This window comes from Monodelphis domestica, chromosome 1 (assembly GCF_027887165.1).
Source record: "Monodelphis domestica isolate mMonDom1 chromosome 1, mMonDom1.pri, whole genome shotgun sequence".
Taxonomy (NCBI): Eukaryota; Metazoa; Chordata; class Mammalia; order Didelphimorphia; family Didelphidae; genus Monodelphis; species Monodelphis domestica.
The window spans coordinates 35,430,941-35,456,823 of record NC_077227.1 but is presented as its reverse complement, the minus strand read 5'-3'; the positions used below and the strand labels follow the sequence as shown (position 1 = coordinate 35,456,823).

General features: G+C 42.9%; 1 protein-coding gene across 3 annotated transcripts in view; it reads right to left on the bottom strand.

The window, feature by feature from the left end:
- CHRNB4 (cholinergic receptor nicotinic beta 4 subunit) overlaps positions 1-25,883 on the bottom strand; it is a 71,752-nt gene that overhangs the window by 29,989 nt on the left and 15,880 nt on the right. Inside the window, exons 1-2 of one of the 3 annotated variants that reach the window (XM_016428631.2) lie at positions 10,509-12,483; positions 4,239-4,281 (exon numbers count right to left, since the gene is read on the bottom strand). Coding sequence is in view for 2 of the 3 variants with exons in the window: in XM_016428630.2 (XP_016284116.1) it covers positions 4,239-4,341 (103 nt within the window). In the remaining variant the exon portion in view is untranslated. Of the gene's footprint in view, positions 1-4,238; positions 7,278-10,508; positions 12,484-25,883 lie in introns of those variants that run through there. The other 2 variants (XM_056797030.1, XM_016428630.2) reach the window with 2 other exon arrangements.

Sequence of the window (25,883 nt, the reverse complement as noted above, 5' to 3'; positions counted from 1 at the left end):
ATTATGATGAACTGCTTGGAGAAGCCTCAGTGATTGTTCTACAGAACTGGTGTGGGTCCAAGGTCTAATGGGACAGCATCCTATAGGATATGGGGTTTGGAGCTGGGAGGGATCTTTGAGATCATCGAATTCAACCTAATTTTGTTTTACAGAGATGCAAACTGAGACCCACAGAGAGGAGGTGAATTATCCCAAGTACTACAGCTTGGAAGTACTGAACCTGCATTCTTTGGTTTCCAGTCTAGGGTTGTTGTTGGTTTTTTTTTTTTTTTTCACAAAAAGGAAATGCCATATTTCAAAGGGAAATGGTGTTTCCTTTTCATGGTCATTGTTCAGTTGTATCTGACTCTGTGTCACCCCATTTGGGGTTTTCTCAGCAGAGATCCTGGAACGGTTTCCATCTCCAGCTCATTTTACTGAAACAGAAGCAAGCTGGGTGAAATGATTTGCCCAGGGTCACGTAGTTTATAAGTATATGAGACTGCATGTGAACTCATGACTTTGACTCCAGGCTGAGCTCTATCCACTTCACCATCTAACTTTCCCCAAATGGTGTTCTAGGACTCTGCTTAAAAGTGCCTTGTGAGGGGACAGCTGGGTAGCTCGGTGGATTGAGAGCCAGGCTTAGAGACAGGAGATCCTAGGTTCAAATCTGACCTCAGACACTTCCCAGCTGTGTGACCCTGGGCAAGTCACTTGACCCCCATTGCCTAGCCCTGACCACTCTTCTGCCTTGGAACCAATGCAAAGTATTGATTCCAAGATGGAAGGTAAGGGTTTAAAAAATTTTTAAGTGCCTTGTGAGATCATGAGTGGTTTAGGGGGATCTCACTTCAATTCAAGTCATTTATTGGGCATTTCCTGGCTCAGAGTCCTGTGTTCAGCCTAATGGTACAAATATGAAAAATGGTATAGTCCCTGCCCTCAAGAAGCTTGCAATCTACTATTCCAGTGATTTTTTTGGGACAGTTACTAGTTAATCGGTTATTTAGCTTTGTTTTAAATCCTGTACTTTAAAATCCAATTCTGTTATTGCTTTTGTTTTCATTTGCCTTACTGAAGTCATTTTTCAATATTTTCATTTTTCTTTTTTTCACTTTACATCATTCAAATCAATAAAAATGACATCTCATGTTTAAAAAAAAGAAGCTTGCGATCTATTAGGGGAGGGGTGGAAGGTGGGCAGACAACATATAACCAAAAAAGTATGATACAAGGAAATATTAGAGCAGTTTGCATTTCTTTAGTACCCAAAGTGTGCTTGCCTTCAATAACTCTGAAAAAGGGCATATTATGCCCATTTTACAGATGAGGCAATGGACATAAAGAGGTTAATTGACTTGCTTGGGGTCACCTAGATAGTAAGCTGATATTTCACATCAGATCCCAGGCTTTTCCAGAGTTCTTTCTACCATTCCATGCCATTATTTTTTAAGAAAAGAACTTTATTAATATCTGTTGCTTTTTCCTCACCTTTATTTCAAATATATCCTTCAATTTCCTTTGTCTAGAAAGTAAATTATAATATAGAAAAATTTATAATATGTGAAAAGAAAGCCAAAATATTATGAATAATATATTTTTTAAACCCTTACCTTCCATCTTGGAATCAATACTGTGCATTGGCTCCAAGGCAGAAGAGCAGTAAGGGCTAGGCAATGGGGGTCAAGTGACTTGCCCAGGGTCACACAGCTGGGAAGTGTCTGAGGCCAGATTTGAACCTAGGACTATGAATAATATTTTAAAGAGGAAAATTAAAAAATCAAACAAACTACACGTAGCACAAGAAAACTAATCAACCCGTCAGCTCAGTCAGAAGAGAGGACAGTACTTTCATCTTTTCTTTTGGGGTCAAGTTTGGTTCTTCTATATACCCGACATTCAGTTTCTTTTTTGGTGTTGTGTCTACTTATGTCATTCTAGGTCTCAGATAGGTTGTTTCCTGTTACAATTATAACATGCTTAACTGGTTATAGATAATAAAACCACGGCCTTGAATGAGGAGTTGACCCAAGGTCCTGTGGTTCCTCCATTCTTTCCACTGATTTCAGCTGGAAGTCAAATGACTTCATTTGAAGATTGCAGCCTTTCCTGTATCTTTAACTGTCCAATGCCCTCAACTCTGCTACCTGGTATTGTCAGACAAGTTCCTTGGTCCCTGACCTCAGTTTTCTCCTCTGTAAAATGGAACATCTCTAATGTCCATTCCAAATCCAACATTCTGTCATTAGGATACCTTTCCTGGAGTAAATTACCAGAATTCTCAGCTCTTGAGTTGTGGGGTGAAGTCCCAGAAAACCCCTCCAAATGACCGAACCCAACGATCTCTAGTGATGGCGGCAGAGCCCGCATGGAGGACAGAAATCCACAAGCTAGCAATGACTCTGCCTGAGTTTTTCTCAGGTTCTACCTGCTGGCTCCAGGGTTCAAGGAGCCTAAAGGCATATCGTTGCTGGGGGAGAATCCTCTGGGAATGGAGTGCCTTCCTGGGAGAAAATGGAAGGGCTCTGTAGCTAGAGACCCTGGCAAGGAACCCAGAGCCAAGAATGATTCTCACATTTTATCCTCAGCCCACAAATTCTGAAGATGGGACTAAAAAAGGGCTGGATTGGAGAGAATTCTGATAAAGAAATTAGAACGGAGAGCCCTAACCTTTGTCTATTTTCAGCAGATGCCAGCACTTCCTAATATAATCATAGACAAATCACTAGTGCCTCAATTTCCTCATCTGTAAAATGGAGATGAGAACGTGGACTATGGAACCACTTTCCTGTCAGGGCTGTAATAGGGAGAATGTTTTGTAAACTTTAAAGTGCTGTCAAATTTAACATTGTTGTTGTAGTTCAGAAGAGGGAAAGTTTGGTGTGGGCAGGAGTAGTCAGGGAAGGCTTCCTAGAAAAGGTGGAAGCTGAGCAGAGCCTTGAAGAAAGGGCTGGATTTCAAGGATTCCATAGGAAGTGGGAGGCTCTGGGAACTGGATGAAAATGGGCTGGAATTTTCTGAGGATCATTCATAACGGAAACCCAGTGTTGTTAGAGAGGTAGGTCCATGTCAAGGAACTGAGAGACGGATCAATAAAAACCATTGATTAAGTGCCTATGAGGAGCTAAATACTGCACTCAGTGCAGGGACTAGAAAGGCGAAAATGAATCGGTGTCTTACTCAAGGAACTTATATTCTTTTTTTTTTAATTTTTATTTAGAATATTTTCCCATGGTTCCACGGTTCATGATCGGTTTTCTCTGATACATGGATAACCCAGTGGGACTGCTTGTTGGCTTTGGGAGTGGGGAGGAGAAAGCAGGGAAGGGGATCATGAACCGTGGAACCATGGGAAAATTCCCTGCTTTCTCCTCCCCACTCCCAAAGCCAACAAGCAGTCCCATTGGGTTATCCATGTATCAGAGAAAACCGATTTCCATGTTATTCCTGTTTGCAGGAGAGCCATCCTTTAGCATCAAAACCCAACCACATCCCTGCTGCACCATGTGGACGATCATAGGTTTTTCTAATGCATTTCTGGTTCCACAGTTCTTTCTCTGGATATGGACAGACGTTCATTCTCATAGAGGCAACAACTTGTATACACACACATATAATTTACTTCTACATAGGCGTACAAAATATATATACACACGTTGTCCATTACTATATACAAAAAATACAAAATGTAGACATTATATATGAAAATCTACACGTACTTTATAAAATGATGTATATATGTATGTGTGTATGTATATATTATTTAATTAATACTAATTATTATATTAATACATCAATTAGTATAATTAATTATATATTTATATATGTATATTCATATAATTAATTTGATTTTTAATTCATTACATTAATTTTTAATTAATATAAATAATTATATATTTAGAATTAGTATAAATAATTAGTATTAGTAATGAATACAATATTAATAATAATTAATAATAATTTATTTTATTTATTTAAAATAAATTAAAGGTAATAGGGAGGGATGTTAGTATCTAAAAGTTGGCTGGAGACAGATTTGGGAAGGACCTTGAAGGTCAAGTTAAGGAAGTTGAGATTTAATCATTAAGCAAATACAGACTATTTCTTTTTTTCTTTTTTTTCCTTAAACCCTTACCTTTTGTCCTAATATTACAGACGAGGAAACTGAGGTCAAGAGAGGGGAATCGAACTGCCTAAAAGTCCCCCAAAGAATATGCCAGTGAATTCAGTTCAATAACCAAGAGAACATGACGTACCACTATAGAAATAGTGTCTGAAGAATGGCTTGTGTACATCCACCTGCAGAGAAAGAATGGAGAGGTAGAAATAAGTAAAGCCCAGTTTGATGCATACAGACATCTTTTTGTCTCTGATGGGGCGAGGAGGGGAGAGCTGGGATGGCCAGAGGAAGATTCCTGGTATTTTAACGTAGCAAACAAATACATATTTAGCAACTACTTTGTAAAAGATGTGCCAGCTGGAAAGGATACAAAGATCGAAATGAAAGCGGTTCACCGTTTTCTCTCTGGGTTCCCTTCCTGACGGCGTATTTTTGGATCCTCTCTTTGGCTATGTCCTGGAGTCATGAGAACTTTAATATGAAAGTATATTAATATTTACGTGATATGTATAATAATATACAATCGATTTAATATTAGAGCACAGCCTCAGATGGCCAGGATTCTGTGACACTCGATATTGGCATCGCCTTGGAGGGAGATGGTTGGGGAAGATATTCTTGGGATAAAAAATCTGCTGCTCACAGGCAAATCTTGTCACCGAAGAGCCAGCTTGTAGGACACACACACACACACACACACACACAGACACACACATATCCCCTGAGACTCTGACACCAATTCCAAAGCGAGGACAACAAGGAGGTCACATATGCCCGAAAAGAGAGAAGGGTTCAGAGTGACCAGGAGGTCCTTGCAGCTCAGTCCTGCCCTGAGGAAACAAGATTCTCATATAAGGAACAACCAGAGAGAACAGAGGAGCATTGATCCGGAGCTGGAAAGGACCTCAGGAGCTCTTCCTTTTTTTTAAACCCTTACCTTTGTCTTAGGATCTACTTATTGTATTATTATGTTACATATATTAATATAAATATTAGAATTACTAAGTATCGGTTCCAAGGCAGAAGAGCAGTGAGGACTAGGCAACTTGAGTTAAGTGATTTGCCCAGGGGTCACACAGCTAGGAAGTGTTTGAGGTTGGATTTGAACCCAGGGCCTCCTATCTTCCCTCCTGGTACCCTGTCCACTGAGCTGCCAACTGCCCCCTCTTTTTTTATTTGATGTTTTTATTTATTGGCTCAGCTTCTCCTTTCCCTCCCCACACCAACATCTGGCAAAATATAGATGGTGTCTTCCAGGTTTCCATTTCTCTATCCATTCCCTGGAAGTGATGACTCTCTCTTCTTCAATCTTAATGTCATTTACTGAGTATTAGGGCCAATTTCTCCCCAAAAGACATCAGCAAGTTGCCCTGAGTCTGTCAGCAAGTTATGCCCAAAGGCTCATCCTGTCTCATGCCAGTTGTGTCCAGGAGCTTGAGTGTGGTTGGGGTCTCTTAAGTCCATCTTCCTCTGACCCTTTCTGGCCCACTGTCCGCCATATACCCAAGATCCAGCCCTGGATTTTTTTTTTTGTCCTCCATGATCAGCATAGCTTCGAAGCATACCAACTCCCTTCTGAGCTGACCCAGGAAACCTTGGCATTCAGGGACTGGGTCTTTCCCTTTGTGCTCCTTTCTACACTCCCTTGACCCCCCATTCCAATGGAAGATAATGAACTCCCCAAATTTGCCCAGTCCCTTAACCATAAGTGTATCCAGGGTCCAAGGAACTGGAGCACCCAATCCAATACTGGTTCCAAGACAGAAAATAAGGGTTAAAAATGCAACACAAGGGGAAAAATGAGAGGAATCAGCACAGTCCCAAATTGGATGGAGGAGAAATATTAGAATCTCTATATTAAAACTTGGTAGGGTTTAATTTAAAGTTCAGGGCTAGCTCTGTTTGTGACAATTCACTCAGGGCCAAGAGCAGACAGCTCCCTTGTAGCCCAAAAGAAAATGGCGGCTTTGGTGGATTTTGCCAAGTACAGCTCCACGCCACCCCCTAAACTTTGAATGAGGACTAGCCAAGGAGACCACTCTTCCCCCAGAACTCGTAGACAAGGCCACCTCCCACCTGGACTCTCTTCTGCTGCCTCAGCCTGGCTGCTTTCAGTGCCCTGGCATCTATGCCAGCATTTAGTGACCTCGCTGCCCAATGATAAGAAGGGGCAGGATAAATATTTCAATTAAAGGCCCATTAGTGTTTTATCCAAGGCTGTAACAAAAACAAATAGGATCTGACAGCCAAGAAGGCAGAGAAGGAACATGTTCCTGGCAAAAAACAATGATGAAATTTGATAGACATAAATTTAAACTCAGAATTACAGACTCCGATTTAGAGAGTTGGAAGAGACAGTGCAGGAAAGGATGCTCACCCTGACGTGTCTGACAGGTACGGGAAAGAGTCCCTACTATAAGGGACCAGACTAATGGTCTCTAGCTTCTGCTTGGAGATCTCCAAGGAAGGGAAGCCCACTATCTCCCAAAGCATCCATTCTACTTTGGACAGCTCTAGAATTGTTCACTTCTAACCCTCCAATGCAAACCCAGATTTTTTTCTTTAGAACTTGTGCCCATTGCCTCTGGTTCTACTTTCTGCTATCACAAGAGCAATCTAATCTCGTTTCCACATTATAATCCTTGAGATGTTTGAAGACAGCTCTCATATCCCCCTGCCCTCAGAGCAGGTTTCTCCAGTCTAAACATTCTCAATTCCTTTAAAAAAACAAACAAACAAAAAAACACCTTACCCTCCATTTCAGATTTGATACTAAATACCAATTCTAAGGCAAGGACTAGGTAATGGAGGTCATACAACTGGGAAGTGTCTGTAGACAGATTTGAACCCAGGTCATCCCAACTCAGATGTAGCCTCAGATACTTATTAGCTGTGTGACCCTGGACAAGTCACTTCAACCTGTTGGCCTCAGTTTTCTCATTTGTAAAATGAACTGGAGAAGGAAATGGCAAACTACTCCAGTATCTTTACCAAGAAAATCCCAAATGCTTGCTGTGAGATACTGGGCAAGTCCCTTAACTCCCATTGCTTAGCCCTTACCATTCTTCTGCCTGGGAAGCAATACATGGCCTTGATTCTAAGATGGACGGCAAGGGGAAAGAAAGAAAGAAAGAAAGAAAGAAAGAAAGAAAGAAAGAAAGAAAGAAAGAAAGAAAGAAAGAAAGAAAGAAAGAAAGAAAGAAAGAAAGAAAGAAAGAAAGAAAGAAAGAAAGAAAGAAAGAAAGAAAGAAAGAAAGAAAGAAAGAAAGAAAGAAAGAAAGAAAGAAAGAAAGAAAGAAAGAAAGAAAGAAAGAAAGAAGAAAGAAAGAAGGAAAGAAAGAAGGAAAGAAAGAAGGAAAGAAGGAAAGAAGGAAAGAAGGAAGGAAGGAAGGAAGGAAGGAAAGAAGGAAAGAAGGAAAGAAAGAAAGAAAGAAAGAAAGAAAGAAAGAAAGAAAGAAGGAAAGAAGGAAAGAGGAAAGAAGGAAAGAAAGAAAGAAGGAAAGAAGGAAAGAAGGAAAGAAAGAAAGAAGGAAGGAAAGAAGGAAAGAAGGAAAGAAAGAAAGAAGGAAAGAAAGAAAGAAAGAAAGAAAGAAAGAAAGAAAGAAAGAAAGAAAGAAAGAAAGAAAGAAAGAAAAGAAAGAAAGAAAGAAAGAAAGAAAGAAGGAAAGAAGGAAAGAAGGAAAGAAGGAAGGAAAGAAGGAAAGAAGGAAAGAAGGAAAGAAAGAAAGAAAGAAGGAAAGAAGGAAAGAAAGAAAGAAAGAAAGAAAGAAGGAAAGAAGGAAAGAAAGAAAGAAAGAAAGAAGGAAGGAAAGAAAGAAAGAAAGAAAGAAAGAAAGAAAGAAAGAAAGAAAGAAAGAAAGAAAGAAAGAAAGAAAGAAAGAAAGAAAGAAAGAAAGAAAGAAAGAAAGAAAGAAAGAAAAAGAAATTAAGAAAGGAAAATCCTAAAAGGGGTCAGGAAGAGTTGAGCACAACTGAAATGACTGAACAACAAATTTATTACATGGGTTTTTTCTTTTTGCTTAGTTTGGAGAGGGAGATGGAAAAGAGAGAAAAACACTTTTCAATTGAAGATTAAATTAAATTTAAAAATTTAAAACCAAGTACAGAACAAGGAAGATATTGGGGAAACATTGTGAATTATGGACTCAATCTGGGTCAGTAATGGGATATGATAAATGGCACCAACAACAATAGAGCATGATTCTGGCCTGCATTAAAGGGGACAGTATAGCAAGGTGATATTCCTATTAATAATGTTGGAGCCAGGGGGCAGTTGGGTGGCTCAGTGAATTGGGAGCTAGACCTAGAAACAGAAGGTTCTGGGTTCAGATTTGATCTCAGACACTTCCTAGGTATATGACCCTGGGCAAGTCCCTTAACCCCCATTCCCTAGCCCTTACCACTCTTCTGCCTAAGAACCAATGCATAGTATTGATTCTAAGATAGAAGGTAGGGGTTTAAAAAATAATAATAGTAATAATGTTGGAGTCAAAAGATTTGGATTCAAATCCTGGCTTGATCAATGACTAATCTTGAGATCTTGGGAAAGTCATTTCTCCTCCTCTGTGCCTCAGTTTTGCATCTGTAAAGGTTTAAAAAAAAAAGGAAAGAAAGAAAAAAGGAAATGGACTGGAAATTCTGGACCTGAATGGGAGTCTAAGATGATAACAATTAATAATAATAAAGAACCTTCATATAGTACTTTCATGTTTACAGAGTACTTTATAAATAAATATGATCTCCTTTGATCTTCACAATAACCCTGGGAGGTAGGTGCTATTGTTAGCCCCATTTTACAAATGAATGAACTGAAGCAGAGGTGGAGTGACTTGCCCAGAGTCACACAGCTCGAACATATGTGAGGCTATATTTGAACCTAGGACTTCTTGACTTCTGAGCCCAGAGCTCTAGCTACTAAACCATACAGTATTAGTTCATTTGTCATTATAATCAGTCTCCCTAATGTGTTTGGACCTCAGTTTCCTAGTCTATGGCTAGGCAGTCTCTAAGATCCCTTCCAGATATGCCATGTTAATTCTGTGATTCTTCTGTTCTTCCCTCCATCCCTCAAGTACTGTGGGGGAGCCTCAGTAGGAAGAAGAGTCCTGGGAGTCTAGGCAGATGCCTGGCCAAGAAATAAGAGGCAAACTCACACCGGCTGGAAAGGAAGCCAGAAGGAATCTCCAGGCAGAGCATCATCCATGAGGACCAGTTTCAATGACGTTCGCTTCTGACCTCAACAGCTGGCAGAGTTGCTGAGTTTCCCTTAGGGGCTCCCTTCCTCTCTGGGGAGACCCATTTGGAAAAGGGTTATCTTCTGATGGAGACTGGGATCATGGGAGACCAGGCTCAGGAGAGAAGAGTAGCTTAGGATGGGGGAGTAGCTGGAATCACAGAATCTCAAGAATGGAGATGCCCTTAGCTGACCTTTCCCCAAGCACCCCAGCAACCCAGGCAGATGGTCCCAGAGACTCAACTAGGAGGCATTGTGGGGCAGTGGGAAGTGTGCTGGATTTGTAGGCAGAGAACTGGGTTCAAATCTTGACCCTGCTTCTTACAACCTGAGGCCCCTCTGCTAATTGGTGACTTCCTGCCTCAGACTACTATTCCATAAAGGTTCCAGGTCTATTCCTGGCTATTTTTTAAAACCCTTAGCTTCTGTCCTAGTAACAGCTTTAAGATTGAAGAAGGGCAAAGCCTAGACAAAAAAGGTGAAGTGACTCACTCAGGGCCACACAGCTAGAAAATGTCTGAGGCTAGATTTGAACCCAGGTCCTCTTGACTCCAGACCTAGGAGTCTAACCATTATGCCACCTAGCTGCCCCTCTGTTCCTGTCTCTTAAACTGTCTTCCTCCATTAGAACATAAGCTCCCTGAGGGGAAGAGACTTTTTAAAAACTTGTATTTGCATACAGAGCCCTTGGGTCAGGGCCTAGATGGGATAATAGTAAAAATAACAACTAGTATTTATAGTGCAATTTAAGGTTTGCAAAGTTCTTTACAAATATTTCATTTTATCTTCACAATAACCCTGAAAGATCATTATTATCTATTACATAGATAACATGTAATATATTCTATAATAGTTATTCTCTAATACTACTGTTTTCTCCATTTTACAAATATGATAACTAAGGCAGATGGAAGTTAAATGACTTGTCCAGGATCGCTGCAGTTGTCCTAGGTGTCTAAAGCTAGATTTGAACTCACATCCTGACTTGGGGCCCAGCACTCCATCCGTGGTATCTCATAGCTGCCCATCTCCTCTCTCCCTATCTATGATTCTATAACAGTCAATGATGGGGAGCTCACTAGCTCACTAGCTCACATTCATTTCATTGTTGGGGAATGCCAACGATACTTGGAAAATTTATAACCCACTGGACGATGTCCCTCCTCTGCTTACCTGGTGTCAGTGGCTCTCTCCAGACCCATCAATCAAACAGATGTCCAGACCTCTGCTTGCCACAGCTTGGCTCCAGCTCCCTTTCCCAGCTGCTCCCAGATTCCTCTTTCCTGTCCAGTGAGGCTGACCCTGCTAAAACTTCCTTACCTGTGCTATTCTACTTCCTCTCTCCACTCTGACACAGGCTGTGCTCCCTGCCTGGAATGCTCTCTCTCTCCATCCTGCTCTCCCAGGACCTCCTCCAGCATCTGGTCTTTCCTAATGCTAATGGCTCAGCCCCTACTTTTCTCGGGAGGTAACTAGTTTTTGATATCCTCATCCCTGAATGCCTAATCTCCCCACCCCACCCCAGTAGAATGTAAACACCCTGAGGGCAGGGACTATTTCCTATTGGTCCCTGAATCCTGAGTGCCTGGAATGGGCAGGTGCTTTAAAGATGATCCTTCCAGGAAGTCAGCTTAATCTGATGTCACCAGTGCTCCAAGCAGCCTGAAGAGGAGTCCTTTCCTTAGTGGAGAAGAGGAAGGAAACAGCGACCGAGACACACAGAGAGAAAGACAGAGAAAGAGAGACGGTCAGAGATAGACAGACAGAGACAGATTGAGAAAGAGAGACAGAGAGAATGAGAGAGACTTACACACACAGAAGGAAAGATACAGAACAGCAGAGACAGAGATAGCTAGAGACAAACACAGACAGACAAAGAGAAACAGAGAGGAGGAAAAGAGACAGAGACAGAGAACAGCAGAAACAGAGACAGTCAGAGAGACAGATAGAAAAAGAGAGACAGACACAGAGAAAGACACAGAAGAGCAGAGACAGAGAAGGAGAAGGAGGGAGGAGGGAGAGGGATACAGAAAGACACACACATACACAGAACAGAGAAAGACAGAGAGCTAGATGGAGAAAGAGAGGCAGAGAGGAAAGAGATAGAGAAAGATAGTGGAGACAGAGACAGTCAGAAATAAAGGCAGACAGAGAGACAGATGGATAAAGAGAGGCAGAAAGAAGGAGGGAGACAGACACACAGAGAGAAAGCCACAGAACAGCAGAGACAGAGAAAGAGAGACAGAGATAAAGACAGACTGAGAAAGAGAGGCAGAGAGAAGGCGGACAGACACACAGAGAGAAAGACAAAACGGCAGAGACAGAGACAGAGAGATAGCTAGAGACAAACACAGACAAAGAGAAACAGAGGAGGGAAAGAGACACAGAAAGACAGACAGACAGACAGAGAACAGCAGAAACAGAGACAGAGAGACAGGCAGAGACAAAGACAGGCAGAGACAGATAGAAAAAGAGAGGCAGACACACAGAGAAAGACACAGAAGAACAGAGACAGAGAGACAGAGAAAGAGGGAGAGAGATACAGAGAGAGACACACACAGAACAACAGACAGAGAGACAGATGGAGAAAGAGAGGCAGAGAGGAGACAGTGGCAGACACACGGAGAGATTATGATTAGAAGTACCACTTGTTTCCAGCTCAGCTTCGCCTGGGGGTGGACGACTCTGACTCCAGCAATTAAACCATCTCCCCAGTGGCTCTCCCTGGCTGGGCCTCTCTCCCAGCCCACCACATGGTATTGGATCATTGGCTGGGCTGGGGTGAGGCTATTTGGGTTGTTCTGTCCCTGCTGCTTTGGGGTGTAAAGGGCTGGCCCATGGCTAGCAGGCAGTAAATCCAGCTGGACGATTGTCAGTGGCTGTCCCCAGCCCCTGCCAGGGAGCCCAGGGCCACAGCTGGTTCTAGACCCTGAGCCATTAAATGCTGCTCTCCAAACCATTTTATGTGACTGAAGGCTGGGAGGGAGAGGGGGAGGCTGTCTGGGGGATTTATGTCAGCCAAAATGCTGCATGCTCTGGGCAGGCTCAGGGCTCTAGAAGGGGCCAAAGTTCAACCTGAGAGGACCTTGGACCAGACTTGGGCCAAGCCAAGCCTACGATACGAGGTACCTTTGCAGACTCTTCCCAAATTCTTCTTCCTCTTCCTGTTTAGAGGCAGCTCAGTAAAGGGGACAGAGAGCTGGGCTGGGGCCAGGCTTCCCTCTGCTGTATCTCAGTGTACATGTACCATGTACAAACCGTCCATCTCTCAGTTTTCTAAGCAACCCTCTAAGAGGTGGCAATCTGCATTAGTGGGTAGAAGGAATTTCCTCACCTGGGAGTTCCCTGTACCAATGAAATCCCAAGTCCAGCCCCTACCACTACGTACTCCATCTTGCCTCAGTTTTTCCTTTTGTAAAATGAGGAGACTGGGCATCCTGACCTGCAGCATCCCTTTGGACTCTAAATTCAAGACTCCTATATAAAGAATTCTCTTTAGAACGTGAACGCCACAGGGGAAAAGCAGAAGAGAGAAATGAGAGAAAAAAGCAGCAGGAGATCTGGAGAGAGAGAGAGTTCCTGATTTGGATGGAGAGTGACTTGTCAGGTTTTCTCTTGGGCGCATATTGGGGGGGGGGATGGGGGAGGAAGGGGCATGTCAACACAGAGGCACAATCTAATTACTTCTGGCCTCCGAGGAGGTTCTCTGCATTCTGATTCTCTGTTTGGTCAGGAACAGTGCCTTGGACCAGTGAGCAGCCAGGAAGGAGAAGCCAGGAGGACCCGGGCACCTCAGCAGCTTCTTCCAGGGATCTGATCTTAGCCTGAGCTAATGAGGCCAGGCTGGAAGGCGAGCCAGCACACACCACCAAACAAATAACACGGTGAGCATCAACTCTTGGATCTGATGGACTTGGATGTCCCTCAAGATGGCCCTTGGAGGAGTGAGACGTCCATGAAGGATCTTAGGAGGCATGGCTTCCAAAGGAGGGATCTTCAGGGAGCCACCTCACTAGATTTGTGATAGAGGCGGCAGTGTTGGTGTCAGTAGCAATGATGGCGACAGCAGCCATGGCAGCCAGTAGTACAATGGGACTCCCCCATCTCGCTCTAGTCACCGTGCTTCTATTTTGTAACCTAGAATAACATTCTCTCTCTTTTGGCTTCCAAAAAAGCCTGCCTTGCTGTTCCTCAGATAATCTCAATCTTCCTCTGAACCCTTGTCTTTGTCTCCGATAACCAGCCATGGGAGATTCTAGAATCTCATTTCAGAGATCCTGCCTTGTAGGTCAGTACATTTGGGGACCCTCTCCCCGCTCCCCAATTCTAGGACACACTGGACTTTTCAGGCTTCCTCATGGAATAGGGATGGTTTACACCAGAGGAGAAACCCCCTGCATTAATGGGTCACCCATTTGTCTCATCATGGAAGAGATGAGAGCTCAGATTCTGAAGCTTCTGAAAGGGGAGCCTCACAGCAGTCTCTGAATAGAGGCACCGTCCCAAGATCAGACTTATTAGGTGTGATGAAACTTCAGCAAAGGGGAAGCCAGATGATATAATAGCAGGCAGGAATGACCTGGGTTCAGATCCTGCCTCCGCTACTTGCTAGACAACTTGGGCAAGTCATTTTAGCCCCCAGAGCCTCCTCAGTTTCCTCATTTGTAAAATAGTGACAATAATACCTGCTTTACCTTTTCTTCCAGAGTTGTCCTGAGAGATCAGATGTGATATTATCTGAGAAATGATTTGCAAACCCTTTAGGGAGCCACAGAAATGGCAGCTATAAATTATTTAGCCAGATTTCACGGAGATTCTTTACCAAGACTCAGAAGGGTCGAGATCTGTGTGAGTGGAGGGAACTCCCACACCCATGAAATATGGGAATTTGAAAATATTTGAGGAAGGAAATTAACCAAGGGAAAGTGGGAGGGAGAGAACATAAATGCTTGTTAACTGAAAAAAAGAAATTAAGCAGTACCTCCTCTCACAACTCTTGAAGCTCGTAGACCAGGGCTCTATCTCACTGAACTAACCTGCTACAGACTTTGCCACTTGTTCCATAGGATCTGGGTTCAAATCTCAGCTCTGCAACTGTGACACGGGACCTTTCATCTCTCTGGTTATCATTATATCATTTGTAAAATGAGGAAGTTGGACTCCATGACCTCCAAGGTCCCTTCCAGCCTTATGCCTATGCTCCTCTGACCCTTCTTGCTCTTCAGTCATTTTTCAGTCATGTCCAAATCTTCATGAGTCCATTTGAGGTTTTCTTGGCATAGATATTGGTGTGGTTTGCCACTTCCTTCTCCAGTTCATTTGACAGATGAAGAAACTGAGGCACATAGGATTAAGTGACTTGCCCAGGGATACACAGCTAGTAAGTGTCTAAGGTGGATTTGAACTCAGGTCTTCTTGACTCCAAGTCTGGTGCCCTGAGGCATCACCCAGCTGCTTCCTTTGACCCTACAGAGTCACAATATAAGAGTTGGGTCCAGGTCCTAGACTGAGGGGAGAAGCTTGGCAAAAAGTACAAAGAGCTAGATTTGGAGTCAGAGGACCCACATGTGAATTCTGATTTTGCCTCTTAACTATAAAGGGAAAAAGTTGGACTAGATGGTTTCCAAGTGCCTTCTTCCTTTCAGATTATGTACCCACACTGCTTTGCCTCCCTCAAGATAATACTAACTTTTCTATCTCGGGTTTGCAAAGCTCTTTCCATGTGTTACCTCTCTATATCCTCACAAAATCAGTGAGGTAGGGGTTATGATTACACCCATTTTACAGGTGAGGAAAATGAGGCTGAGAGATAAGTTCTGTGATTTGCTCAGGGTTACAGAGTCTGAGATAGTAGGTGCTAAGTGCTATGATTATATCCATTTTAAAAACCATTACCTTCCATCTTAGAATCAATACTGTATATTGGTTCCAAGTCAGAAGAATGACAAGGATTAGGCAGTAGAGGTTAAGTGACTTGACCAAGATCAAACAGCTAGAAAGTATCTGAGGTCAGATTTGAACCCAGAACTTCCCATCTCTAGGCCTGGCTCTCAGTTGACTAACCCACCTAATTGTATTTAAACAATTATAACCATTTTACAGGTAAAGAAACAGAGGCTGGAAGAGCTTATGTGACTTGTCCAGGGTCACACAGCTAGTAAGTATCTGAGGCAGAATTAGTTTTTCCTAACTTCAAAATCAACTTTCTTTCTATGATGCCTTTTTGTATTTGATGGAAAAGGTCAACTGAGGATTAGAAAGGCTTTCTCAGAGAATCAGGGCAGTGTAGCCCTCAGCTCCTAGATGGAGAACCTTTCCAGTCTCTCTGCCCCTCGTTGCCTTCTCCTCCAGTGGTACTAGACAGAAGGAGCAGACAGAACTCCTACATCTCATCTCCAGGCTCCAGCAAACTCCAAATCTCTTAGGCTTGCCTCCCTCTTCCCCTTCGGCTCTGGTCTCCCGCTGCCCGCTCCTTCCGCTCTCATTAGTGACTTCAATCTGTCACCAGCTCATTTCCCTGCAGGGTCCTCATGGGACTGGGCTATAGCAGAAGGTAAACAGGCAGTCCCATTCCCACAGGCTCCATCAAACATTCAAGTAAACTGGAGCAAGGGGGGGCAGGGGTTAGAGGTCTGGGCAGAAGGAGCCTTTACTCCTGGAGAGGTTCAGACTCCCTGATCTTTTGTCATTTGGACTCAGAAGCAGCATCAGAAACATGGGGAATTGGTTTCTTCAGTCCCATCAGGGATGAAGTGTTGATTCTTTATCAAAAAGCCCATATCCCTTTGGAAGAAATTTCTGAAATGACCCCATCAGGTCCTACATCTACAGCTGGATGGGAACTCCCTGGCAGTGGTATTCCTTTGCCCATTTTACAGATGAAGAAACTGAGACCCAATATTTCATTAACTTGCCACCTGAGGTCATGGAGGTAATGAATGGTCAAAGGTGGGACTTGAACTTGGGACTGCTGACTCCAGAGCCCATCCTCCTATAGGAAATGCTCCCATTCAAAGATTAGATAAGAGAACTGGAAATACTTGGCTAGTGAAGAGAAGTCTTGATTAGGGGTGGGAAGATGGGACAAGGACCGTCAAATAGAGGAATTGGACTTGTTCTGCTTGAGTGTGAGTTATGGAGGTAGGTTTTGCCTTGAGATATCAATCTATATCTATCTATTTATTTAGATATATATATACATACAGATAGATAGATAGATAGATAGATAGATAAATAGATAGATAGATATAGATAGATATAGATATAGATATAGATATAAAACTTCTTACCAATAGTGCTGACTCAAAAGATAATGGGATGCCTTGCATGGAAGTGAGTTCCCCATCCCTGGCAATATACAAGGAGAGACTGGTTGCCCACTTGTCAGGGCTGAAGTAGATATATTCCTCTAGTTGACCTCTAGCTTTGAGATTCTGTGATTCTGCCCAGCTCTGCTAATTTTATCTCTCTTCCTCCAAACACCACCCAGCTCTGCCCTGGGCAAGTGAGCTCAGCTGGAGAGGATGCTTGGTGCATCAGGGTTTCCATATAAGGGGGCCCTGCGGAGGTGGTTTCCGATTCAGGTAAAGCATCACGGCTCACTGACATTTGCTTCCAAGGCCATCTGCTGGGCTTTCTCTGTTCTCTAGTACGGGAACCAGCAGGAAAATCAGCACCAGAGCTTCTGGGGAGACCAGGAGGAGACCCCCACCTCACTGCCAAGTCCCTTAGATAGAGTGCAAGAGGAGTGCAAGAGGAGCAGCTGTCCCAGGTCCTGAATCTGTCAGGAATGCAGTGTGATCTTTGGCAAGTGTCTCCCCCCCATCTGGGCCTCAGTTTCCCCTTTCAATAGGCTTAGACCATAAAAAATCAATAGATTTGGACAAGATGTCTTTAAGTTTTAACATTCACTTTTCTAAATTTCAGGTATCCTCCATTAGTTCTGAGATTTGGTGACATTCTTTTTTTTTAATCCATGCCTTCTGTCTTAGAATGAATACTTTATATTAATTCCAAGGCAGAAGAGTGGTAAGGGTCAGGCAATGGGAGGTAAGGGACTTGCCCAGGGTCACAGAGCTAGGAAATATCTGAAGCCAGATTTGAACCTGAGATCTCTTGTCTCTAGTTCTGGTTCTCAACCCACTGAGCCACCCAGCTGCCCCCATTTAATGACATTCTAATATCCTTTTACTTAGGCGAGATTATTTCTCATTCTCCTCATCCTGGCGTTTCCTGTCTCTGAATTTTCTTTACCTCTTATCATTGTTTTCCCCTCTTTTCCATCAGTCAAATCCTACCTACCATTCAAAGATGCTCCTTGAGGCAATGATACTGGGCTGACTGTACAACCTAGCATGCATCAATCGCAGACTTCCATGTTTCCAGGGGTTTTCTCTCTTGACATTTCAACATTCAAAAGGTCAGAGCCTCTAACTTTCTTTCCCATAAACCAAGAGAACAAGCCCCAAGGCAGGCCCACATTCACTTGTTGGCCTCAAAGGGCTTGGGTTCAAGACCTCTCTCTTTACAGCATTGCCTCTTACTAGATGTCTTCAGTGTAGGAGTCAAACAACAAGTAGAGATCAACCAAGAGAGAGTGAAAGACTGACCAAAGCCTTTTGAGTATGTCTTCAGTTCTTGTTTCCCCAATTATAGACAACCAAAGAAGCTGGAGCCCCCCAAGTAGATAGAAGGCTGGAGTCAGCTACAAATGCTCTGAAGCCTCTCCTGTCGTCATGACACTTCCAGAAGTAGGCTCCCCAGCTTCTTCCCCAGGGGAAGTCTAGGGGATCTGCACATAGGCCAGTCCTCTCTCTGATGCCCTTGCCCCAGTCACTCAGAGATGCCAAGAAGAGGGTGGGGAGTACAAAAGGGTTTGAGCCAGCAGGTGAGAGAAATCACTTTCAGGAAAGGTTCCTTGGAGGTTGGAGCATCTGAGCTGGGCCTTGAAAGGAAAGAAGGATTCCAATAAAGGAGGATAAAGAAAGCTAAATAAGACTATCTTTGCCCTTGTAGCACTCAGTTTACCCTCCTAAGGAGAGTAGCTGCTGTCAATCACAGTTTTGGAGATAGGCAGTGTGAAGCCCACAGAGGGGAAGTGATCTACTTACCTTTTACTTGGTAACAAAGAATGAAACTGGGCCCTTTGGGATTAAATGCATCACTTCCCTCAGTAAGCTTTTTCTGGTTTCAGGGTTAACAGATTTTTTTCAATAATGTCTATCTCTTTCTTTTCCTTTCCTCCTTCCTCCCTTCTTTCCTTTCCTTCCTTCCTCCCTCCCTCCTTCCCTTCCTTCCTTCCTTCCTTCCTTCCTTCCTTCCTTCCTTCCTTCCTTCCTTCCTTCCTTCCTTCCTTCCTTCTTTCCTTCTTTCCTTTCTTCCTCCCTCCCGCCCTTCCTTCCTAGAGAAGCATTTTCCAATAGCTTGTTAGAATATTAATACTCATAGGACAGTTTTGTTTGTCCCTTCTTCCTGAAAGATGCTTGTCCTCTTCAGGGAAGGGGTGGATGAGAACCAGACAGGAAGAGAGTAGGGGCATGAAGGGAAAGGCAGAATAGGAGAGAGTCAGATGGGCAGACAGACACAGAGACAGAGAGACAAAAACCATTATAGAGAAACAGAGCATAGAGAAACTTAGCCATGACCATTCACCCTTGGGTGGTGACCCCTCCCTAGAGCTGAGGGGAAGCACCTGGTATATTCTCCTATATCCTGTGTTCCAGAAAGGCCCAGGGGGACCTTCATTCCCATCTAGTCAAGCCAGATCAATGCTCAAGGTTCCAGACTTCCTGTGCCCATGCCTGCAGGACATAGCAGCTCCTGGGCCACCTCTGACTTCAGAAGCCAAGAGGTACTTACAACCCAACTGAGAAGCAGCCCCCTTGAGCAGTGTCTGGGGCTAATCCTACTTTTTTCCATCAACGCTTCTGCTATTTCACCTTGACTAAGATCTGTTCTAAGCTTTAGTCAACTCATCCAGGCTCCCAAAAGAGCTGATTGTTCTGTTCTCAGTGTGATTATTTTACATCTTAGAAATCAGCAAATATAACCAATCAGGTCTTGATTTATTGTTTTGTCGATTATCTAGAGTTAAGAAAGTGGTGGAAATAATGTTGAGAATGCAGCTAAAACTGAAAAGGGCCTTGTGCATACATGTTTGAAAGAGAGCTGGCTGTCAAACATTAACTGCCGCCACCACCCTTGGTTCTAAGAGAGTAGCATTACCAGAGCATTCTGGATATTCAGTGCCCGGGTTGATTATTTGAGTGGGAGGTGAGGAGGAGGAGGAGGAGGAAGAGGAGGAGGACTTTGACCTTGAGAGTGACTGTGTCCACTGCATTTTGTATATTACTTTGCTTTTTTTCTTTAAGTTAAAAACACTTTGCTTTAAGTATAAAATGAGTTCAAAGTGACTTTTTAGGACTAAAAAGGAGTTTTCCAGTAGGTCAAGGCTGAGTTAAAGTATAGAAGAATGAAGTCAAACCCAGGGAATCCCCAGAGTGATAGGAAAGTAGTCCCGAGAGTCAGTCAGTTTACAAACATTTATTAACTGCCTTGTTTGTGCCAGGCATGGTGCCAACCACTAAAAGACCAGCAAAAATATGACTCCTGCTCTCAAGAAGCTCATAGTCTAATGGAGGAGACAACACTTACACACACATCAGCTCTGTGCAGGATAAATTGGAGAGGGTCAACAGAGGAAAGGCGCTAGAATGAAGACTGCTCTGCTCTGCCTAGTTTCAGTTCCTCAGAGCAAGATGCCCTCCCTTCATCCCCTCTAAACTCACCACCAGGCTGCAAATGCAAGCCTTGATTGACACCAGGTCCCTCTCCCCTCTCACTGGGCTGGAGAGAGGGGTACCAACTTCCTCCCAATGCCTTCCTTGATGGAGGGCAAACACTAAACTCAGCTTACTTTGCTTTGCATTTGCTGCCCTGTCTGGTTTCAACTCCATGGAACAAGATGCTCCCAGCAGATACCTCTTCTCCCATCCCCTATCCCTTTCCTGCCTCCTTTTGTGTGTTATCCCCCCCTTCAGATTATAAGTTTCTTAAGGGCAGGTAGGCTCTCCTTTTTTTTAAGCCTTAATTTATGATTTAGAATCAGTTCTAAGTATGGATTCCAAGAGCAGTAAGGGCTAGACAACTGGGGTTTAGTGACTTTCCCAGGATGATACAGCTAGGAAGGATCTGAGGTCAAATTTGAACTCAGATCCTCCTAAGTCCAAGCCTGGCTCTCTATCCCTGCACTACCAAGCTTTCCCTATATTAAGTTTTATTTATTTATTTAAAAAAACAAACCTTACCTTCTGTCTTGGAATCAATACTGTGTATTGGTTCCAAGGCAGAAGAGTGAGAAGGGGTAGGCAATGGGGCTTAAGTGACTTGCCCAGGGTCACACAGTTCGGAAGTGTCTGAGGTCAGATTTGAACCTAGGACCTCCCGTCTCTAGGCCTGGCTCTCAATCCACTGAGCTACCCAGCTGCCCCACGCCAATATTAAGTTTTAAAATAGAATAGAAACAGAATTAAATAGAAAATAGAATTACAATAAAATAGATGTTACTGCTTCACTGCAGCAGCAAAAGCTAATAGGGCTGGTGTTTTCTCTCTTTCTAAACAGTATTGACTGGAAACTGATTACTGAGACCATCTTGGACCATTACAGCCCATGCTCAATTCCCAAGATTTTTATTTCATCAGAGGGCAGCATCCTTGTCTCAGAGTCAGCCTGAGTAATATAAGTTCATAGGACCTAAAGCCAGAAAGTGTCTTTGGGATCCTTGAATCTTTTATGAAGAGCAAACAGTGAAAGAGACTTGTCCAAGGTCATCTGCAAGTTAGAGAAAGTGAGATTTAAACTGAATCTGGAGCCAGAGGACTTGAGTTTTCATCCAGTCTCCTCTTTACTGCCTTTGTGACCTCTGGCTATTTGACATCATTGGGGTCCTCTTTTCTGATCTGTAAATGATCTGTAAAACGAAGGGGTTGGACCAGGCGCCTTTCAGTTCTAAATCTACAGATCCAGAAGTCTCTGTTCTTCAATTTTTACCAGGTTTAGCCACTCAGAGAGCATGCAAAGAGAGGCATCTTGGTCTTATCCTCCCCTTCCCCCACCTTCTTAGGGAAGGGCTAATAAATCGAATTTTGCTTCTGAGGGAGCCTGTGTCTTGTTTCCTGCTTATACCCCTCCCTCAGGCATTCAGTGATTAGGTTAGGAGACTGCCACAGGATGATTTGGAAAGTTGGCAAGAGGAGAGCTTGGACAGAGACAGCTGGAGTGCACAGAGAGACTAGATGGAAGGAGGGGGTTTGCTTCTTGTCCGGCAAATCAGAATTATATTTGAGAGGCAGTGTCCAGCGGTCCGAATTTGGAGCCAGGAGACCGGGAATCCAGTGCCTTGCCATGAGACACGTTTCCTTCCAAGGAACGTCATCCCCAACTGTAAAAGGCTGAGAGAAACAGTCCCTTCCCTCCAGCAGCTTATATATTCTAAAGGGGGAGAAAACAGGAGCAGACGGGCATATACGTAGTGTAGTTGGCTAGGGCCAGTCCTTAGAATATTTGCAGTGTGTCCTTCCTGCTTTCCATCACCGATGATCTTGTTTCTGGGGATATATATAATGGAGGCATCCTTCCCCTTTCCCATCAGCCACTTAACTTCAGAGAATGTCAGGTATTTCTGTTTCTATTTCCCATAGGCATACTGTATGGAGTCAAAAAGGCTTTTAATAGGCTGCTGAGCTAAGCTGAGGGTGTGAATCTCTCCCCTTCTTTTTGGGTGGGGTGAAAGGGGTGTCTTTCAGGTGAGGATCTGCTGGCCTGGGGAGAGACAGGACCCTTATTTCCCAACTGGGCACCAGGAATCCTGTGAGGAGCCAGCTTTGGGGAGCAATCTGCTTGATCCAGTTCCGGATAGACTGACCTTTTAGCTGAGACACCGAGTCCTGCAAGGGTTAAGTTGAACTGATCAAGGGGGTGACTCAGTTGTAGGCAATGCTTTGCCCAAAATGAACTTGGGGGAGATTGAGAAGGAATAAAAGTATTTATGGGACTAAGAATCCAGAATAACCCCTGAGCCCAATGTGTTCCCCACATATCTTGGGATCTTCGGGCTCCAAATTTGAGTCCACTCTTCCCAGGATCTCACATATATGAAAGGAGGATGAGTGTGCCATGGACTGGGTGAGGTGGTGTAAGGGTAAATTTAGGGTTGTGACTGAATATAAATTTAATTGGTTGCCAGGGAAAATCCCAAATAAAATACTCAAGTCAGTTTGGAAATTTTATGGTGGTTTAATTAATATAGAGGGAAGGAATTAAGAAGAAGAAGAGAGGGAAAGCGTATAGGATTTCTCTGGCCTAGTCTTGCCAGGGGGAGTTCAAAGACCCCCACCACAAGGTCTCTTCAGAAGCTTAGAGGCTTCCTAAGAGGATAGTGTTTTGGAAGGTAAAGGAAAAAGGAATCAGCCTAAACTCTGAGAGAGCTCAGTGAAGATGCCTCACCTGAACTAGGCTACTAAGCTTCTCCCAGTTTTGTATCAAGGACACTTACCACCAAACCCAGACAATAGCTGTCACCATGCCAAGATGCCAAGACGCTCAGCACGCTGCCACTAGCCACCTCTCCACCTCAACAGCCAGAGACACTTCTCTGCAAAGAGGCCAGAGAGAGGAAGTGACACGAAATATATAGACCATTTTTTACATCACTTCCTGCGTCTCACATGTACCAATAGTAGCTTACACTTGACTTAGTACAGGTCAGACTTAGACAGGTCTGTCAGTTGTTTCTGATTTGTCATTTGCTAGCACATGTCTGTCATGGGCCATCCTTGTCAATACTTAATCCTTAAGTAGGGGTGTAGACATTCCTGTTTTGTTAGACTAAGCAGGGTGGAATAGATCTAAAATTCACAGTAGAGAGGTTTTTTTTTTAATTATTTTTATCAACCACTTTTAGCCCAAATCCAGTTTATTCAAGGGAAAATACATCTCCACTCTCATTCCCCTCTCCACAGTTTGGAGGCAGTCATCCCACAGTGGATAAAATGTTGAACCTAAAGTCTGAGAGACATAAGTTCAAATCCTTCCTCAGATATTTACTATTTTAAATGACCCTGTGCAAGTCCTTTAACCTTTCTATCTTACTTTCATCATCTATAAAATTGGGATAATAATAGTGCCTGCCTCACAAGATTTCTGTGAAGATAAAATGAGATAATATATTATAAAGGCTAGTTATTATTGTTGTTGTTGATGTTTTCACTTCTACTCTTACTATGACTTCTCAATAAGTTTGTTTTTGCGTCATTTCAGTCCTGTCTGACTCTTCTTGAGCCATTTCAGGTTTTCTTAGCAAAGATACTGGAGTGGTTTGCCATTTCCTTCTCCAGCTCATTTGACAGATGAGGAAACTGAGGCAAACAGAATTAAGTGGCTTGCCCAGTCACAAAGCCTTGGGTTTGGAAAGCTGAATTCTGAGGCTAGAAGACCTGGGTTTAAGTCTCAACTTTGACACACACTGGTTCTGTGACCCATACAAGTGATGCAACCTTTCAGGGGTCTAGACAACTCTTCCAAGACTAGATCTCGTAGAGAAGGTATTGACTGGCTCCCACTGGCAGGAGTTTCCTTCTTTAGATGAAGTCACAGGTCCAGACTCTATACCTGGGAAATGACCGATGTAAGGAATTCAGAGAAAGCCTGGAAGATTTGTGTGTCCTGGTAAGCATAACCAAGAGAAAGGTGCACATCAGGACTACAGAGCACAGCACAACCACACACACTCCAGGACCACAGATGATGTGAATGAAAGGATCACCAAAAGAAAGTCAAACTGAGTACCTGAAAAAACCAGTGAAAGTCCCAGAGAGGAGAGCAGGAAGTGGACCTCCTCTCTCCCAGCAGAGAGGTGGGGAGCTGCCAGGAGAGACTACTGCAAGCTTTGTCAGATATTGTCTTTGTATTGGCTGTTTCTTCCTCATCATTGTTTTTCAAATATATCCTTCAATTTCTCTTTCTAAATAAATAAATGATATATTGATAATATGATTATGTGATCATATATTCTATATGATTTTAAATAAAATAGAAATTAAAATTTTAATAAAATTAAAAATTATTTTAAAATTCTCTGATTGTAGGGCCCTTCCCTTAGAATCTGTCTCTTAGAACAACCTGAGGTCATGAGGCCATTAAACCGCAGGTCCCTCCTCTTAATGGGTTAAAACTAAATTAAACTAAAATCTTAATACTATATAATTTTTATAATAGTTTATATACAATATATTATATTATAATGCATTAATATAAGATGTAATATAGCATTAATATAATTGTTTATTATAATGATATTAATATTATACTTGAAATTATTAATAAAATAAATGCAAGAGAGAGCTTAGACTGAAGTAGAGATAGATGGGAAATAACGGACAGAAAAACAGTGGATATCAATAAAATGAATTTTAAGAGGGAATAAATACATCATGGTGCATAGACAGCAGGCTTTGGAGTCATGAAGATCTCTGTTCAAATCCCACGGGGGGGGGGGGGATACCCTAACTATATGATTCTAGGCAAGTCTTTTAATCCCTCAGACTCCATGTTGCAGGTTAGTTACTGATGTGCCCTTGGAGTTCCTCTTACCAATGGCCCAGTAGAATAAAAAGGGCATGGAGGGGAATTATTATTAATTATTAAATTATTTTAATAGTTATTAATATTAAATTAATTAATTTAATTAACATCAATAAAATAATTATTAAATTAATTAAATTTTAAAATGAACAATTTTAATTAAATTAATTAAAAATAAACAAACAAACCACTCAGGGCTTCTGCCTCCAAATTTTCTCTTGTGTCTACCACAGCATTCTCTCTCTCTCTCTTTCCCATTCCCTGGAATAGTGAACAAGCACTTAATAAATGGTTGGTGGATAGGTGAATGAGTGAGCCGAATGGCTCAAAGCCATCTGCTCTGTCCCAGCTGGTCCAGGCAGCTTTCCTTACCAAGCATCTGCCCTCTCTAGCAGAGAGGGGTCATTGAGGTGCTACAGCTAAGGGGTGGGAGTCAGGGCTGGGAAGAATGACGGGAAACCAGATGGGGCTGAGAGGACCTCAGCGAAAGAACAATGATTTCATTTTCAGCCAATATTGCTCCCACAGCAAGATGATTGGGACAAGTGGTGTGGTCAGAGCAGAAAATAAGTCTGTTGTCTGTGTGCATTGGAGGTGGAATCATGGATGGGCGGCAGGAAAGCAGAGTGTGTGATTGGCCTGCCCTCCATTCCTTTGACCTTTATAGGGATGATTGTCCTCAGGCACCCATTAAGAGGAGGGACCTGCGGTTTAATGGCCTCATGACCTCAGGTTGTTCTAAGAGACAGATTCTAAGGGAAGGGCCCTACAATCAGAGAATTTTAAAATAATTTTTAATTTTATTAAAATTTTAATTTCTATTTTATTTAAAATCATATAGAATATATGATCACATAATCATATTATCAATATATCATTTATTTATTTTACTAATAATTTCAAGTA